The sequence below is a fragment of the Centrocercus urophasianus genome, unplaced genomic scaffold (assembly GCF_019232065.1).
Source record: "Centrocercus urophasianus isolate 14NV4802_14NV808 unplaced genomic scaffold, USGS_Curo_1.0 seq_10, whole genome shotgun sequence".
Classification (NCBI taxonomy): Eukaryota; Metazoa; Chordata; class Aves; order Galliformes; family Phasianidae; genus Centrocercus; species Centrocercus urophasianus.
In genome coordinates, this window is record NW_024884142.1 from 83,480,317 (window position 1) to 83,498,136 (window position 17,820).

The window sequence follows — 17,820 nt, forward strand, 5'->3', positions numbered from 1 at the left end:
TGAGGCTTTATTCCTAGTCCCCAGTTTATCTTTTCTTTCTTTTTTCTTTTTCTCCAGTTATTACATGTTGACTTTTCAAGGAATGTTCAGTCTCTCAGAACAATCATTTTAAAGTTTCCTCTCCAATGTTGCCCCTACTTATTCATCTATAAACTTAAATCTCTTTTTTTATATGAAACATCCCACTTGTGTTTCATCACTTCGTTGGCAGAATATAACCCATATGCTTGCTACTATTGTAACATAATTCAGATGACACAGTACTTAGGGATTTACAAGAAAAAAATATTTGTAAACTTGTCTTTTTTGGGTTCTGCTTGTGTTAGAGAAGAAAAGTTGAGGGACTGCCACATATATATCGACAGCTTGCAGTGGATATAACAAATTGGTCAGGAAGTTACAAAATATTTTCAACAGAAATATGCAGATGGATTGTGTGAAAAAAAAAAAAATTGGTTTACAGCCATTTTGAGAAATGTCAGCAGTTCCCATTTGAAAACAGACTCAACAATAAACTAATATTGAATGAAAAATAATTTAAAAGATGGTCAGATCATGTCACGCTTTATTCCAAACTATGAAACAGCAGAACATTAGAAAACATAATTCTTTGCCAAACCTCTCATGGTACAAAATTGAAAAACTTGCCAGCATTATGCATACACAAACAGGTATGAAAAAAAACCTGTCATTTATGCTACTCTTACTTGAGTTACTACACAGAATGCAAAGCAACTTCAGCAGAAAATCTCTGTTCTCACATAAGAACTTTACAGACACAAAAAAAAAAAAAAAAACAAAAACAACAAAAAAAAAAACCCACAGAACTGGAGAATTGGGTACTGGAAGTTTATGGTTACAACATACTTATTTTCTGAGTGGAATAGTCAAAGTAAGTCTATTATTTTTATAGTGTTCATTAATACATGCAGACACATGGAAACAATGTTAGCTTTTATTGAACTAGTTGTTTTTGCATCTTATATTGGAATTATCCAAAGACTTCAAAGACCAGCATGGTAAATGAGATGTATTTCAATTTTCTGAAGTTCTGTTCTTATGTATGAAGAGATAATCAGAAGTAGCAGCACTCACGCCACAGTAGCTGTGTTAAACTGAAACCAGTTGAACAGGATCAACTCTCTGGTAATAGCTTTGATTTTGCAAATCCCATGTTGGCAGAGAAAAACTGCACTGCCATCTTATTATCTAGTGTAAATACTACATGGAAGAAAGAGAATGTTGTGTCAGCCCCTACCCAAGCAAATGCGTTTGTAATCTGTCTGTGACAAAAGACATTTTTTAAGGGCATTCAATATGCATAAAAAAGAAAATCATGTTTCAAAATGTCAGTATCCCTGTAAAGCAGCAATACTGGTATCTATAGAAATTCTCCAGCAGATAAATGTCATTTTCTTTTTTTTTTTTTCCTGCATTAGACAACAGAAAACACTTATTTCTAGATCACTGAAAGTTAAACATGGGAAAGTTAGGGTACTTTTTCTACCTTCAGCAAATAAACACATGCAGAAACCAAATCCTCTGTGACATTTGCCGGTTCTTGGTTAGAGGACCATGGTATAGAGCATATGCTATCCCTCTATTCACTCTGCTGTGCATTAGGAAGCAATTTAGTTTTATCTGTACATTTAGTACTTAGAGCATTCTTTTCTTATGAAGCAGTGAATTAATGCTCCTTGCATTTTGTGATGGAAGACATTCTGTGGGGTCATCAATGGCTTCAGGCACTGAGAGTCACACTCACATATCCAGTAAGATGTTCATAGCTGTAGAAGGTTTGGATTGGGTTGTTTGGTCATGGTTTTTACTTTAGACAAAGTAGAAAGGTTTTATATGAAGCATATTAAGCATCTCCAATGCAACAGAGTGTACATTATTGTAAGTAGGTTTATGAAGGACAGCAAGAATTTGAAAAAATAAAACAACCTTTCTGCAGCAGAAAGTATCTGTTGTTAAAAAAAAAAAAAACATTTACAGCCAAAACTGCAACTAAAAATACACTTTGTTCATCTTCTAATTCATATCTTTCCTTCACATGTACAATTGCACTACTTTTTCTCAGCAAAGAAACAGATGCGCTGCATAGGTAGGCAATAGAAAACACAGATTTTATTAACATACTTCAGCAAAACTACTTTTCCTCAGCTGCCAACCTATCTGTTTGGCCAGCATCCACCGTAATCTGTTCTCCTTCATTATGTTAATCTGTGGGCGGAAAGATTTCTGTCATCTTCAAATCGCTTGTACAGCAATGGTAAACACCTTGGCCTGCCTGTAATTGGACAGGTGTCTGCATTGGTGTCACCCGGCTTTTAATTCAATTAAAGAACTGGCTGCTCTGCTCTCATTACCCACTCTTTTCCTCTGCACTTTTAGTCAGGCAGTGAAATTTACACCCAGTGCCTGACTATCTTAGAGTACAAAGTCAGCAGTCCCATAGCAAAGATCACACTGTTACACGTGAAGTAATTTATAGCCCAGCAAAATACATTTTGCAATAAAAAATAGCCTATAATCCAATGAAGACAGCTGACAGCTTTTAAAAAACTTTTCCAGACTCCTCCATTTGCACACATGTAGATTGACATCCCTTGTCTATAAACCAACAACTGATGATCTGCTAAACAGTCTTCTGGGCTTTCCAATATGGGATGCTAACAGAGCAACTTTTGGCCACGTATTCTAGCATTGTTAGCAGGAGAGAGGTAGATAAACTGTCACCTTGATCAGGAAATAGAATTAGAGGGACCATCAATATTTAATAAGAGGGTCAGACTCCCGCATTTGAGATGTGAGTTCCATTCATTCCATCTGCCACTCCAGAGCAGTTGAATCCACCCAGACTTAGAATTTACACCACAGACTATGTTCCTAGCCTTAAAATCCACACAGGGAATCAGAGATGGTAAATCATTCTAACACACCACTCCTATCTGCCCATTCAAAGAACCTTTGGAAATAAATTTAAGTTCTAACACAGACATTTTGACACAGTGACCCCATGAAACTGAATAATGTCATTTGTTAAATATGAATGTAAAGTTAACAGTCTAAAAGAGTGATCTGGAATCACACCTAGAACATTAAGCCCACTTTATATGCAAAACTAGCATTTAATTTTCTATACTTTTATTTAAATGATCTTTAATTATTTGCAATATTTGAAGTTGGGGGCTAGAATTCTACCAGAGTAAAAAATGTTCATTCCTGTGGATAAGGGATAAGAACATCAACATGGACAGCAGAAAAGGGTCAACAGTGAATTTATAATAAAACAGATATGTTAACTGGTCAGAATGAGTCGCATCTTTATAACCAACCCATTCTTTATAATGCAGACACTATATCAAAAGGGTAAATATCAAGCTTCTCCCTTTCACTTCTCCATAAAACAGACATTTCTTATATTCAGTATATCGAAAAGCAAGTTGTCATATACTTAGAAGGTTCTGCCACAACATTCCAGTAGATTTAGAATGGAAAAGTGGTATTTTTCATCAAGGAAAATAATTATTTTACCATTAAGGTATGAGGGTAGTATTCTGTTCACAAACACTGAAAAACAGGTTCAAAGACAAGTATGGTATTTTAATAATTTCCTCATCTAATTAAAAATTTGTGCTAAAAGCATCTTCACTTCCCTGATATACTATCCTTCTTGTATAGGATGTTACTTCAAAACATCACCTAATCTTCAGAGATGGCACACTTGCTGGTGGTAACTCAGAGCTATTATTCTGTATATTAGAATAAAAATAAAAATTGAGGTTAGTTTAATCTGAAAAGCCCACTCACCCACATACAACTCACAGAAAATGGCTAATCTTACAGCTGTAACAAATTCTAGAATTATTTTCCTCTTTTCACAAAATAAAACAAAAAACAGTTGTTCAAGATGGTGGAAGAGAACATTTTGCAAGGTTAATTCAATTTTTTTTTACAGGTAAATTTAGATAATTTTAATCATACCCAGGAACTACTTTTATATAAATCCTGAAAATTCTGCTCTGCTATTGAACATAAAGGTTCCCAAAGTCAACCACAGAACTTATCCACACAATTTCCATTTGTTTTTGCCAGAGGGACTCTTCCTTGCCAGACTTTTACATTTCCTCCCTAAGACTCTACCTTCATAAGGACTAATTGTAGAATACAAATTGTGCAATTGAAACAACATTCTACTTTATAGTTGTACCATAATGCTTTTTTTTGAGCCGCTAAAAAAAAACCAAAAACATACCAAATCCTCTCTCCCCAAACCTAAACTATCTAGCCAACTTGAATGCCCGAGGTCATACAGCATCTGTCTAACAAAGTCACTTGTGTGTTGAGATGCATCATTGCCATAGTACACAATCACAGTCCACTGACCAGAAAAGGAAGTCCTCAACTGACTGTGTTTTTTGACAGATTGTAGCAAAAACTGTTAAAGTACGTGTGCCTTCTCTGAGCTGTAAGCCTGTGCACATCAATCTGTCACATACGTCTGCATTTTTAAGCATCTTTTACCATCAGCAGAGACTGAATCAAAATGAACATAGAAGTTTGCTTTGGTTACTGACTTGGAAGATCCCTTTCCCTTTTTCCCAGCAATTCCTTCTTTTTAATCAACCAAGCACAAGCTCCAGTGGTCTCAAAGATGCAATTCAAATTGCAACATTTCAAGGCAGGCTGAAATTCCTTCACTACACACAACAATTCTGGCTGCTTTAATCTGCCATAACCGAACACCATAACCGAATGGTCTCATTTAGCACCAGACACTGCTTAACCACAGAAAGAATTGGTTTATAAGAACTTATCACTTTGTTCCTCTTGATGCTCCCAGATAACTTTGACGTTGCTAATTTTCTACTTCATGATTAATTTTAAAAGTCTGCAAAGGAAAGATTCTTAACTCTTTGCAAACTGTCTATAAAAAGATACTAACAATCCATTTATTTCTCACAAACATTAGGAAGTTGATTTCTTCTTTGTCAGTAAAAGTATCAGAATGTAGGTAAGTGTTGATGTAATTTGGATAAAATTTTCAGGCTAATTTGATCAGATAATTTGCATTTCAGATGAATAAATTTATAGAACAGCAATGGACTGTAAACAAGATTCACTTCAGTCTAAACTCAATCAAGTTAGAACCTTAGTAATGCAAAATATTAATATCATTCATGCTTTAAAAAAATGCATATATTGAAAAATATGCTGCTAGTCTGCTAAAGCCTGCTAAATGAAAAGAGATAAGAACCTATGTCCTGCCACTCTGATTTAGAGTCACCAGGATCTCAAGCACCACCTGACAATTTACAGGAACCTAATGGACATCGACAGATCTATTGGCTTCCCTATGTTACATTAGCTGCAGCAGTCAAACAAGGAGCCGAGCAGAGGCTCAGGTGCAGCTGCTTGTACATGCCTGTAGACTCCTTTAGCTCCTTCCACTGACAGAGATGTGCCTATATGTGGGTGAGACAAAGAAAACAAACCTCTGCAAACCTATGGGTAGAAAACATACCAGCAACAAGCATCACATCCCTAATCATTACCAAGATTTTGGTACAACACCTTCTGTAAAATCCCAAAAGACAATAGCATTTTGCAGACATCTCCATGAGAGACGTCCATGTAGTTGGTTTGTGCCCCCTCAGTCCAGCACTAACCAGCCTGTGCTGTGGCCTGCTTTGGTTGCTGATATTCTGGCCCATGTTGACCAGTGCCCCAGATCTTGAGGGGCTCTGCATCTGGCACTGCAGGGCCTGGCCCTTAGGCTGCTCCTGCAGCCCCCTAACTCCCAAACCCTGCAGCAGGTGATGGTGCATGCCTGCAGGCAACCCAAAAACTACTGCTCTAAGCCTCTTCGCAAAATAAAGTGGGGTTTGCCAGGCAGATACAGACACTATCCACTGCTAGCTTAGGCCTGGCAGAAGTCTCCCTCATCCTTTCAGTTGGAGTGAGAAGCTCTCCTCCGGAGTATTTTCTTTAAACATGGTCATTTTCCAGGCTGGCAGTGAGCTTTCCTTTACCCCACTGGCAAACCTACTCAGTGGTAGGAAGGCCTGAGTTCCTTTTCTGAGAGGAAATCCCCCACCTTCCAAAGCCAGTGCACAGCCTTATCACTTTTATTAACCATATCAAATCATCAAATTAACTTTTCCTGAGATAGTCAACTGCCAAGCATAAAGGACTTCAAGGTGAAAAAAAATAATAAGCTCATTTCAAGGGGAAGAAGGAATGGCAACTGTGGGCATTTGGAGGATAAACTGATAATGATTTTCTCATTATCATGTGTGCAGCCACAACTTTGGCACTTGGTTATTGTGGTAAAGACATAGGTACAAAGAACTACAGTAACCATGTGAAACTGAAAAAAAACCCCAACTCTAATGGAAATACAAAATGTCTGTGAATTCTTTTGCTGAATATCTTAGCATTTGCAGCTTTCACTATTGTTCTTCATTGCCTGTAATTGGATCTCCTGAATGCTATGATTTTGATTTATAAAATGTATTCAGTTTGAATTATAAAATGTATTTCTCTTAAGTGCCTGACAACAGAGGCATCTTTGCTGGGACAGGTAAAGGCAAATGTCATTTTCTATCCGAATACTGTGTCTAAACCAGGAACCCTTTGTGAAAACAGAAGGTATGGCACATGATACAGAGTGCGTGAGAATGCTAATCTAAACACTGAGAGTCAAGAAGAACACAAAGAGAAGCTTAAGTTATTTCTCATGAGCTATTTTCTGTGTCACACAGCAGGGTGTTTGTGTGTATTTTGAGCATTAATTGATAAGGATGAGAAATGATCACCTTGCTGGATTAATTTTCTGATGGTAAAACTTGTAAAACATACCAGACAAGCCTTAAGGCTAAGCAATAATCCCCTCTTCATTCTCTTCTAGATGTAATGAGACACCCATGGGAAAGTGACTGAACACTCTAAACCTTCCCACAGCTGCAGCCAGTTAGTAACTATCTCACGAAACTATACGTTTAAATCAACTTTTGAAAACAATCTTCTCTGCCTAAGCACAGAAGGCAACTTGCAGCCAGCTATATTGGGAGCCAGTGATATAAGGGATCACATGAAAAAGAAGATGAAATTACCGCTGAATAATTATAGAGCTCATTTTGATTTAGATTTTCCTAACTGATATGACAACCTGATAGACTTCTATAATAAGATGAAAAGCTTCATAAATGCAGAGATAGCAATAGATGTTATCTCAACCTTAGTATAGATTTTGACGCTGTCTCCCATAGCACCCTTGCAGACAAACTGACGAAGTACAGATAAGTGGACAGTGAAGTGAATTGAAAGCTGGCTGCATAGCTGGACCAAGAAGGTTATAATCAGTGACATAAAATCCAGTTGAAGGCAAATCAGATGCGCTTCCCATGGATGGATACTGGGACCGCTGCTGTTCAATGTCTTTTGCATTCTATACTGTACTGTGTTCAACTCTGGAGCCCCCAGCACAAGGACATCAAGCTGTTGGAGTGGGTCCAGAGGAGGACCACAAAGAAGGCTGGAGCACCTCTCCCCTATGAAGACAAGCTGATGGAGCTGGGTCTCTTCAGCCTGGAGAAGCTTAGGTTCTAGGGGGATATTTTAGCAGCCTTCCAGTACCTCAAGGAGGGCTAGACGTAGATTAGATATTAGGAAGGAATACTTTACCATGAGAGTGTTGAGACATTAGAACAGGTTGCCCAGTGAGGTTATAAATGTCTCTTCCTTGGAAGTATTCAAGTCCCGGCTGGATGGGGCTGGAAGCAATACAGTCTAGAGGGAGGTGACCCTGCCTGTAGCAGGGGGTTAGAAGTAGGTTATCGTAAAACAATCCAAACCATTCTATGATTCTATGATTAAGCATTTTGTAATTTTCTCTTTAACTCCTTGCACTGCAGAATTCTCCTGTAGTGCAGTACAACTTGTCAAAGATCCAACCATCAGGTAACAAAATCACATTACATTTACCATTCTGACCAGTCTCACAGCTCTTGGTGACTGTGAATGTTTTCTAGGATTTGTGTTGTTTTCCAAATGCTGATTACCCAGCAGGCTACAATATAAGAGTAAGGGTAGCAACTGTTTGTTTCCAGCTCTTTCTGCTTCCTCCTGTACTGCCAACACTCTTAAATATGTACAAAATTAGTTTTGAGGCATGATGGCATAATACTCTCCAAGTATAGCTTGTTTTTTTTTTTTTTTTTTTTTAGTTTAAAAACCAAACTGTTGAATAAAAGAGGAAAATTAAGAAAATAGGAAAATTATGACAATTAGAATTATAATGAGAGAAAACTCTTGGCATTTTCAGTACTCCAGCCAAAGATCATGTTGATTTTTTACTTCTCATTTCCTCTTAAATTTATATATAAAAACTCATGGATCAAACACACATCATTGAAAATTAAATTTTGCAGGAACTTGTGCTACACCAATGTATAGTGATTACGTTTCTGGCCATATGCCATACCTTATCCTGTGTTACCAGCAGCAAAACTGCAATTGCCACATTTATGACACATGAAAAGAAGCAGTCTTTACTGTCTCACCACCACCCTTTGTTACTATAGAGTTGCCTTACAGGTTATGTCCAGCAGCACATGAGTCTAGAATGCTTAAGTAAACATTCTCCAACATTTGCTCAAACATCCTTGATAGTCCTCAGCTTGTATTTAAATGAATTTATGTGCTCATCATCTACACATCGTGAATCTGCTCTTGGAGGTGAACTGTCCAGTTTTCAAAAAACACTGTTAATAATTCACCACTTGAGATTTCTTATTTTCCCCATTATCTCTCATGTTTGAGGGTAGCCGTTTTTTAATGCTCACAAACTAATCTCTCTGTGTAGCCTGCACTGAAATCAATGGGGTAAAGGCAAAACCATGCCCATCAGGAGCAGTGGTTTAACAGAAATAGTTTTCCAGTTGTCTCAGATCTGACCTCTGCATGAGGGTTTGAATTACATATTTCATACAACACTGAAACCAGGAAATACATTTCTGAAATATCAGGCAGCAGTTATAAATAACAAAAGGAAGTACTCCTTTCACACAGACAAAACTGAATCTGAAAACTTACTGCCATAGCAAGTCTTGAGAAGCAAAACCATAAATGGTTAAGAAAGATAATACTACGACTATGCACAGTGGTGAAGATGCACCTTCCAGATGAGGAATTAGACAAACTACCAACTGAAGTTACATTAACAGCAAGACTCACTTTATGTCATATTCCCAAAAATCTACAATCTGACATTATCAGAGAGGACAATGGTTGAACAGAGTCATTTTTAAGTTCTTATGGTCACTTAATTTTGCATTATTCAGCACCTACCTGCTATAATGGACCAAAAAAAAAAAAAAAAAAAAAAAAAAAAAGAGAAGGATCTATTTAATATCCTATATAATACAAAGGAATGACTTATCTTTCTTCTCCTGAAATCTGCATGTGTATACCTCTTCCCTATCCAGCACAGTGTAGACTTCTTCATAACTTTAACATAGAATCATGGCATAATACCAGTAAGAATTAAGCTAAATTTAAGTTCTGAAAATTAGCTGTTGTTATTGAACACACACTAACATATGGTTTCGAATTTCTATTCATGTAATTTATGTTACATTTCCTCATAAAGAGTATTCAAACAAAAAGTTCATCAAACAAATGACAATAATAATGAAAAGCCAATGCAATTTATGTGTTGCAAGCACAATATTAAAAAATAGTCAAGAACATTCCAACTGAAGAAAAAATACATGCATGTTAGCTTTGAAAATTTATGTCTACATTACAGCAGAAAACAACACAAAACATACATACTTATGTAAAAACACTGAACACGTGTTTCTCAGGTTTCAGGAAAACAGCAGTAATGTACTACTGAAAGGTTAAGGTATTTTCTGCAATTTTTATATTGCCTGAAGTCAAGCCTTAGCAAGGCACTAGCTTTGAGCATTATGTCACTAGAGCTTTTTTGTTTTTATGAATTAAATAATTAATTTTAGACAATGAATAAATATACAATGAAAATAAGAGTAAATAAGAAAGTAAGACTTTAGCCTAAATAGAACTTGTTTTCAGTATTTAGATGCATTTTAATTTCTACTGCTCTTCAAAGTCAATACATTGCATATACATTGGTGCTGACAGTATTGCAAGGGCTTCTCTGAAAGTTATGCCTCCTATTTTATTATGCTGGCCCACAATGTCAGTGGCAGATATTGGTGGTATGGCAGTAAATGTTGAACATTCCCATCAATATTCCATTAGAAGTAGTTGCTGTGTGACAGATGGCAGTATAAGGGCAGTCTGACAAAATGGCGTCTGGCATGGAAATGCATATGAAGGAAAGGGATGTCATTGAATTCCTTCATGTGAAAAAAAAATAATCAACATTTGCTGTATGTTTATGGAGACCAAACAGTGAATGCGAGCACAGTGGGGTGGTGAATGTTGCATTTCTGCAGTGGTGACAGCAGGTCACCTCCACTGGGTGCAGAGTTTTACAATTGCAGCATGCAGGTCCTTATTGCTGGTGAAAATGCACAGCTTATGGTGGGGACTTGCATGGACAAATAATGTTTTGTAGCTGAGAGTTTGCTCTATCAAACAGTGCTATTGTGCTCTTTGCATCTGTCAGTTTCCAAGGAAATAAATAGAAGACATTACTTTTGGAGCAAGTAGATATGCTCTTTATACATGAAAATAGACAATACTTTATAGTTCAACAGAAGGAGGTATAAACATGCCATGTTATTAGATACACCTAGAAAATGGTACTTAACAACATTTACCTGTGAGCATACTCGTGTCAGCAAGCTCAGCAATAGTGATGGGTACACTGGGACCATCCTCTTCATATGCTTTCAAAATGTACTTCTCAATTACACCTATGACCCCAGCAGGTTTGTCCCAGGTGACCTCAATGCTGTAACCATTTATACTGTGAACTCTTGAGGGAGTTGGCACATTTTGTGGAACTGTGGAAGGATAAAATAGAAAATAGAGAAAATGGCAGTTCTAAGGAGACTATTGCCCCTATTCTTCACTTTTAATGGCTGCAGTAAATCAGACTCAACCATTAGCATAAATACAATTTATTAGAGTTGTAACTTTTCAGCACTGATTTAATATGACTGCACATCTTGAGCTATTGAGTGTAAGCTATATTTCAAAACCATCAAAACTCCATCTACATAACATTCCTTCTCATCTTGTTGAGGTTTTCTGAAAACATTTAATGTATCAAACGTATTTAAGCATCACTCAAAAAGAGGAGGTGGACTGTATGTAGCTAGCAAGTCTGGGCATTATAATCTAGCAACTGAATGATGCAAGAGACTGCAGCAGAGAAGAGTTTGACATTTATCTGTTGGATATCTAAACCACAGATTGCCAAAAATATGAAACATTTCTAAAAAAATGTACATCCTTGTTTACAAAATGCTTCAAAAAATTAAGCTTTTTAAATTATGTTCATATCTCTGAAATGACAGATATCTGAGAGTAAAAATCTCTGATTTTGTACTGGGGGAGGATGGGGATTAGAAAATGAAAATGAAATTAAAGAAAGAAAAACGAAGATGCTTAGAAGATCTGGAAAGTTAAGCTAATATACGTATGGAGGAGCTAACTTAAAAGAAAAAAATCACATTTCCCTTAACCTTTTACTATTTATTATATATTTCTATATCAGGTAAAGGTCTGTCCAGTAACAACTTCATCACAGATGACTGCACAAGGGATGCAGAGGAAAGGCCCAAGGAACACAATGGCAGGATGATGGATGATGAGTTTGCTGTAAATGCATGTGGACTCCCTAGCCCTGCTGATGATCATTTGCTTTTCTCACCATCAAATAACCAGTTTTTATATAATTTTAAGTTTCATTAAATATCTACAGAGACTTGGTTTAGATGTGGTTATGTTCTGTTTGTTCATTTTTGTTTTCAAATAAAGAGTACTACAATGCAAACTCTGATAATACTTGGAAGTTGTGATTCATGTACAAAAAAAGTGATTCTAGGAAAGCCTCTGTTACCACAGCATTATATTGATTTTATTAGTCCTGAAGTGTATCACGGGGCAAGGTAAAGTACTCTACAGCAGATGGTCTTCTCATAAGGGACAAAACAAAACCAACTCAAAAATAATTAAGTAGTGCAATTATTCTCCACCCCGAGGGATCATATAGCTGTTCAATGTTGTGGTCAGCTTGCAAACAAATTTATGGGAAAGCTTACTTCTGTCAGACAGTTGGTACGACAATACATATGTACCTTCTTTCTTCTGGGTAGTACAAAAAATTATGACACCAAGTTACGTAGGAGTGTATTAACAAGTCAAATATTCACATACATATTATATCATTTTTTTTAAGATCTTATGCTGAATATCTTTCATCAAAATAATTCTCTGCATTGAGAGAATGCAGTTAGGCTTCCATTTATGGAAAACAAAAACTTCAATAAAAAAAAATGCAGGACTAATTCTTTAAAAACATGCTGGCCAAAGTAAGTTTGTAAAAGCACTGAGCAGAAACTTTTCCTCATGAACGTAAGAAAAATATGATCTTTAATGTTCAGCAGATATTATATTCCTTTGAAACCTTCTTCACAAGCCACACGCTTTCCTGTTAAATATTCACAATCTGCACATTACTTGTAAAAAGAACCCTTCCCCCATCTACATTATTCAGCAGCACTGAGCAGCATGTGCAGAAAATGTAAAAAAAAAAAAAAAAAAAAAAAAAAAAGCTTGCACTAGATCCTGATCTCACAGTTATATGGCTTTGCATCTTCCACAGTATGCTCCTGCTATTCTCCAGTATCTCCTTCCTCTGCACTTGGTTTAGTATCACTCAGTCATATGTGTGAAAATACAATTACTTACTCTAGCAAACTCCTGTAAATGTAAATTTGGATGCGCACACATCAACCTGCCTACATAACATGACTGCTCTTATTTTGTTAATGCAGTTCAATTATTTCCTTGCTCTCAATAAAAAAAGTAAATAAAATATATATTTGGAAAATACTTTGAATTATATGTGGAAAGTACTTGCTTAAACATGTTCCAGTAGTCTGCTACTATTCAAAGCATCAAAGACTTTCAGTACCTTTAGAAATACTGCATGACTTAGACTGCTAAAATTCTGGTGATGTGCTTTTCTCCAACCTAATATCAGATAGCACAAGAAAAATGGACATAAGTAAGCCTTAAAGCTATATTTACCTGATTCTCTTGTACGGGCACGCGTCCATACACTAGATACTGATCCTGCTTCATTTGAGGCAACCACCCTATAAAGGTATTCTTCAAAGACCACAGAGTTGCAAAAGACGGGAGGAAAAAAAGAACAAAGACTGAACACGGTAACACATTAATACAGAAGAAAATAAAAATGATATATTTCATTTAAGGAACCAATGTGTTACCTGTAAATGGTTGTAGACCATTCTCATAAACACTCTGCTCTTTTCCTCGGTATACTAGGATGGAGTCATTTCCCCTGCAGTTAACAGCGCTGTCAGTTGATAGGCATCCATCCAGATTGACTCTGACAGCACTGCTGGACACAGATGCCAAGTTAACGACAGCACCTCGTGTAAATTTAACATCCTTCATGCAACCACCGAAACCTAGCAAACAGTAAGGGATTAGTATCACATAAAGAGCCTCAGTCATTACTTAAGAATCACTTTCATTCCTTTTGAAAATATATTTTCAACAGTAAAGACTATAATAGAAAAAAGGTAACTTACAATGTGAGAAAACTCTCTTTTCTTTCAAGATATGATGCCGGTAAAAATTCCTGACATTCTAGTGTTGAATTCCTGCCTTACAGAACTGTACTTTCATTGTTATCAATTCTATCCTATGAGAAAATATTTGTTCTCTGCTCTGCCTCTTCTTCCTTTAAAATTATCACCTTAAAAGTGATTCTGATTTTGAAAACTGGCTTTCCATTGCTTGACAATAATTTCTTGATAAATTGAGAAGAATATGTAGATTAAAAGTATAGTCAGGAAATGATAAAGATGAGAAATCCAATACGGTCTAAATCTGGTATACTGTTCAGAAACATTCTGAAAACATAACACTAAACAGCTCGTTGACAGGACAAATTTAAGTAACTATTTATATATGTGTGTGTATGTATATATTTGTGTGTGCATGTAACATTCTCAGCAACATTACAAATATGTTAACCTAGTTATTTGCAATAACAAAAGTGGTGTGTATCAAAAATCAGGGTGTACTTATTCCAATTTCTTCATACTTCTATGATTTAATTTACACAGAAATTATTATATTAATGCAAAATAAGAGGCTGCTTTGAAAGAAATGTCTCCTAGTTTATGATGTTGGCTCATGACAACAGGTGCAAATGCCAGTGGTATGGCAGTAGATGTTGAACTTTCCCACTTAATTATATTTTGTTACTGTACGACAGATGGCAGCAGAGGGGCACTCTGACAAAATGGCATCTGACATGGAAGCACACATGAATCAAAGGTATGGAATTGAACTCCTTCATGTGGAAAAAAATGACACCCACTGACATTTGTTGATGCTTGTTGAACTTTTTTGGAGACCAAACAATGGATGTAAGCACAGTGAGCTGGTGGGTGGTGCGTTTCAGCAGTGGTGACAGCAACAGCGGGTCACCTCTGCTGATGCAGTTTTTTTTTACAAGCAAAATGTGCAAACCCTTGGTCATTGCTGGGGAAAATACATAGCTTATAGTGGTGACTATGTTGAAACACAGTGCGTTATAGCTGCAAATTTTCTCTTTCAAAAAGTCATTGTGCCCTTCACAGTTGCTGCAGTTTCTAAGGAAATAAATAGAGGGCACTACTTTTGGAACAGCCTCAGATCTGGCTAAAGTTCAGTGCTTGGCAGTTAAAGTAAAACCAAAGAAAACAGTAACCAAACTGAAGACTGCAGTTCACCTAAGATTTAACTAGGTAAATTGAAAATTAGTCTTACAGAGATTAGTGCTCTTGTTTTAGCTTTATGAAAGTATTATATTTTTATATACTGTTACACATTATGTACTTCTACTGCCTTTATTTCTGAAAGATGGCAGATAAGAATAATCGTATTTAACAACCTAAATTGAGAATTCAATATTCATAGATAGTTCCTGAAAAAGAACGGGACACTGAAGGTGGATACTGATTTTGAACAATCCTCTAAAACAAATTCTCTCTTTACTATGTTAGGAACTAAGAAAAACTGCTCTTTCTATTGCACACACCTCTGTTAAAGTCAACTCCAATTCCACAGAGATTTACTCGGTTTCTAGACATTTCGTGGTAGAGCAAATAATTAATACCAGTCTGCAGAAGTATCTTAATTACTAGGCAAAATGAGCAATTGTTTAATTTGTGTTTGCAATGTATACTATACAACATATTTTAATTCATTACTTTCATTTTCTTTTGAGTCCTCACTATTTGAGGACTTCAGACTGATGTCAAGTAATGTTTATTTGTGCTCAGTAGCTGCAGAATAAGTTAATATAAATTCTCACAGACTTTCCTGCCAGCTCATCTTGAACATGTAGTGTTGAAAGCATATTTTCTACAGATTGTAATTAAAACAACCTTGTAACACTTGAGGAAACCAAAACAGAGGTGTTGCTACTTTCTCAGCTGTCTGCCCTAATGTCCTATGGAGCTGTGTCCTGTTTCAACCTTACCTCCTTTTCTGCCTAATTTTCTCATTACCAATATCATTCTGATTGGTCACAGTGATAGAAACTGACAGGATACATTTGAGAGCACGATAGGGTCAGACATAAGTTAAGAATATTCACTTAAGCCAAGATCTTAATATGTGGATGCCTTGCTCATTTAAATCTATGTTCAGGAACACAAAATTTTTTTTTGCCATCAGAGGTTCTAAATACAAATTCACTTCTGCAATTTTATTTTGGAGTATGCTGAACAGCCTTTGTGAAAAAAAAGTAATGTTTATTGACGTGTTTGAATATGCACTTCAGACATTCACTTCAGACTATTTTGGCCTAGATCACAGCTCTCTTTGCTGCAGGAGCTGAGAATGCATCCACTGACGAGCCCATACCATCTGCTACAAAGCAATGCTGACAGGAGATGACTGGCTAGTTCTTTTGAGCCATAAAAATTACCCATATAGAACCTGAAGGAAGACTATAAAATATATATGATATCCACTGCTGAGTGATACTTAAAATAATATTTTTGAGCTGTGAATGTTAGTGCTTTGATTTGATTCAACCCATTTGTAGCTGTGAATCCACAAGGCTGCAATGCAGCTCTGCAGAGTTTACATGAATAGGTATATTCACTGCAACAAGTAGACTCACTTGATTCCCTACTAATCACTTACTGATTGCTACTTAGTTGGCCATCATATCTGAAAAATACAGTATAACTGATGAATACCACCATAAGTAAGAAAAATCCAGATCCCCAAAATAAAGAGGGCCAGTTTTAAGACACTTTTTGGAGTACATTTCATACAGTCAAGTCTTAGGCACAGGTTATTAGCAGCAAGTTGCACCTAATACTTCCCTCTTTTTCCTAGAAATTTGACCTATCTTAGAACAAAAGAGACCCAGCAAATCTCTCTCTTGCTCCTGGTAATGCAAAAAAGCATCACCAGATAACATAGCTGAAATCCTAATTCAGGATTTCATGCTTACTGATTTTTTTTTAGACCATAATCAACTTCTGCCTGCAAAAGGACTAATCAGCCTTCAACTCGGCAACCCACGCCAACACTCGGCTACACTACAGTGATTTAAGATATTTGTACTGTATTCCACTGTGTTTTATTACAGATCTGAAGCTAACTTAACAAAATGTTCAAGAGAAACAAGCTGATCTGAACAGGCTCTAGGGAAAATCTGAGATCTTCTTTCTGGTTGGGCATCCTATTTCTCCACTCTCCAGTTTCATCCAGCTAGATTGCTTGCTTCACTTATCAGTAGCTTGGAAGGAATCTGTAGCATTACAAAGGGATTAAGAGTAAAGTAAAGCTGACTGGGTATGAATAACTGACAGTTAAAGTAACAGTGAATGGGAGGACACAGTAAATTATCTGCTAAACTTGATAAATGTTGCACATTCAAGAATTTAAGTTCTGGGCAGCAGAAGGTCCACCAATAACCTTGCATGTGACAAAAGTTCCTGAGAAATGTGACAAACTCTGAGTTGTCACCTTACCTTGTTCCGACCCCAGATCTTTATAGACATTCTGAATCTCCCATGGGACTCCTCCTATGTAGACTGGAGAATTTACTTTCAGTTGCTGAGCGTTGGGTTCCAGTGTCTGCTCTCTCAGCTCATTCACACTTGCTGAAACTACAGAACCCTCCTTGTTCACAGTTACTTTCTTCCAATTTCCATCACAATAAGACAGTCCTAACCAGAGATCCACTTGGGTAAAGACAGTGCCAGTTTTCAGCAAGACGTTTAGTATTCCGCTTTTCAGTTCAATCTATATATTTTAAAACAGAAAAAGAGATTCTGAAGAAAGCACCACATACAGAGAAATATAAGATAAGCACTTTGGAGATATAAAAAAAAAAAATCAAGTAAGAAAAGGATAAAGATATTTTTATATCTTCAGGAAAGTGGAAATTACAAAAAAATTGTTCACATAAACCATGCTAATTTGCAGTTAATTCAGAAAGTAGGAACACATTCTGATTTTTTGACAACTGATTTTGGGACTAAGGGAAAAGATGAAAAGAAGAATCAGGACTAGTTTGCTTTTTTTTTTTTTTTTTTTTTTTTTTTTTTA

The 17,820-nt window shown here is 36.4% G+C and overlaps 1 protein-coding gene across 1 annotated transcript in view; it reads right to left on the bottom strand.

Annotated features, from left to right (window-relative positions):
• USH2A (usherin) overlaps positions 1-17,820 on the bottom strand; it is a 371,535-nt gene that overhangs the window by 212,579 nt on the left and 141,136 nt on the right. The window contains exons 26-29 of the mRNA XM_042813358.1: positions 17,241-17,514; positions 13,461-13,664; positions 13,258-13,338; positions 10,818-11,003 (exon numbers count right to left, since the gene is read on the bottom strand). Of these exons, the coding sequence (XP_042669292.1) occupies positions 10,818-11,003; positions 13,258-13,338; positions 13,461-13,664; positions 17,241-17,514 (745 nt within the window). The remainder of the gene's footprint in view (positions 1-10,817; positions 11,004-13,257; positions 13,339-13,460; positions 13,665-17,240; positions 17,515-17,820) is intronic.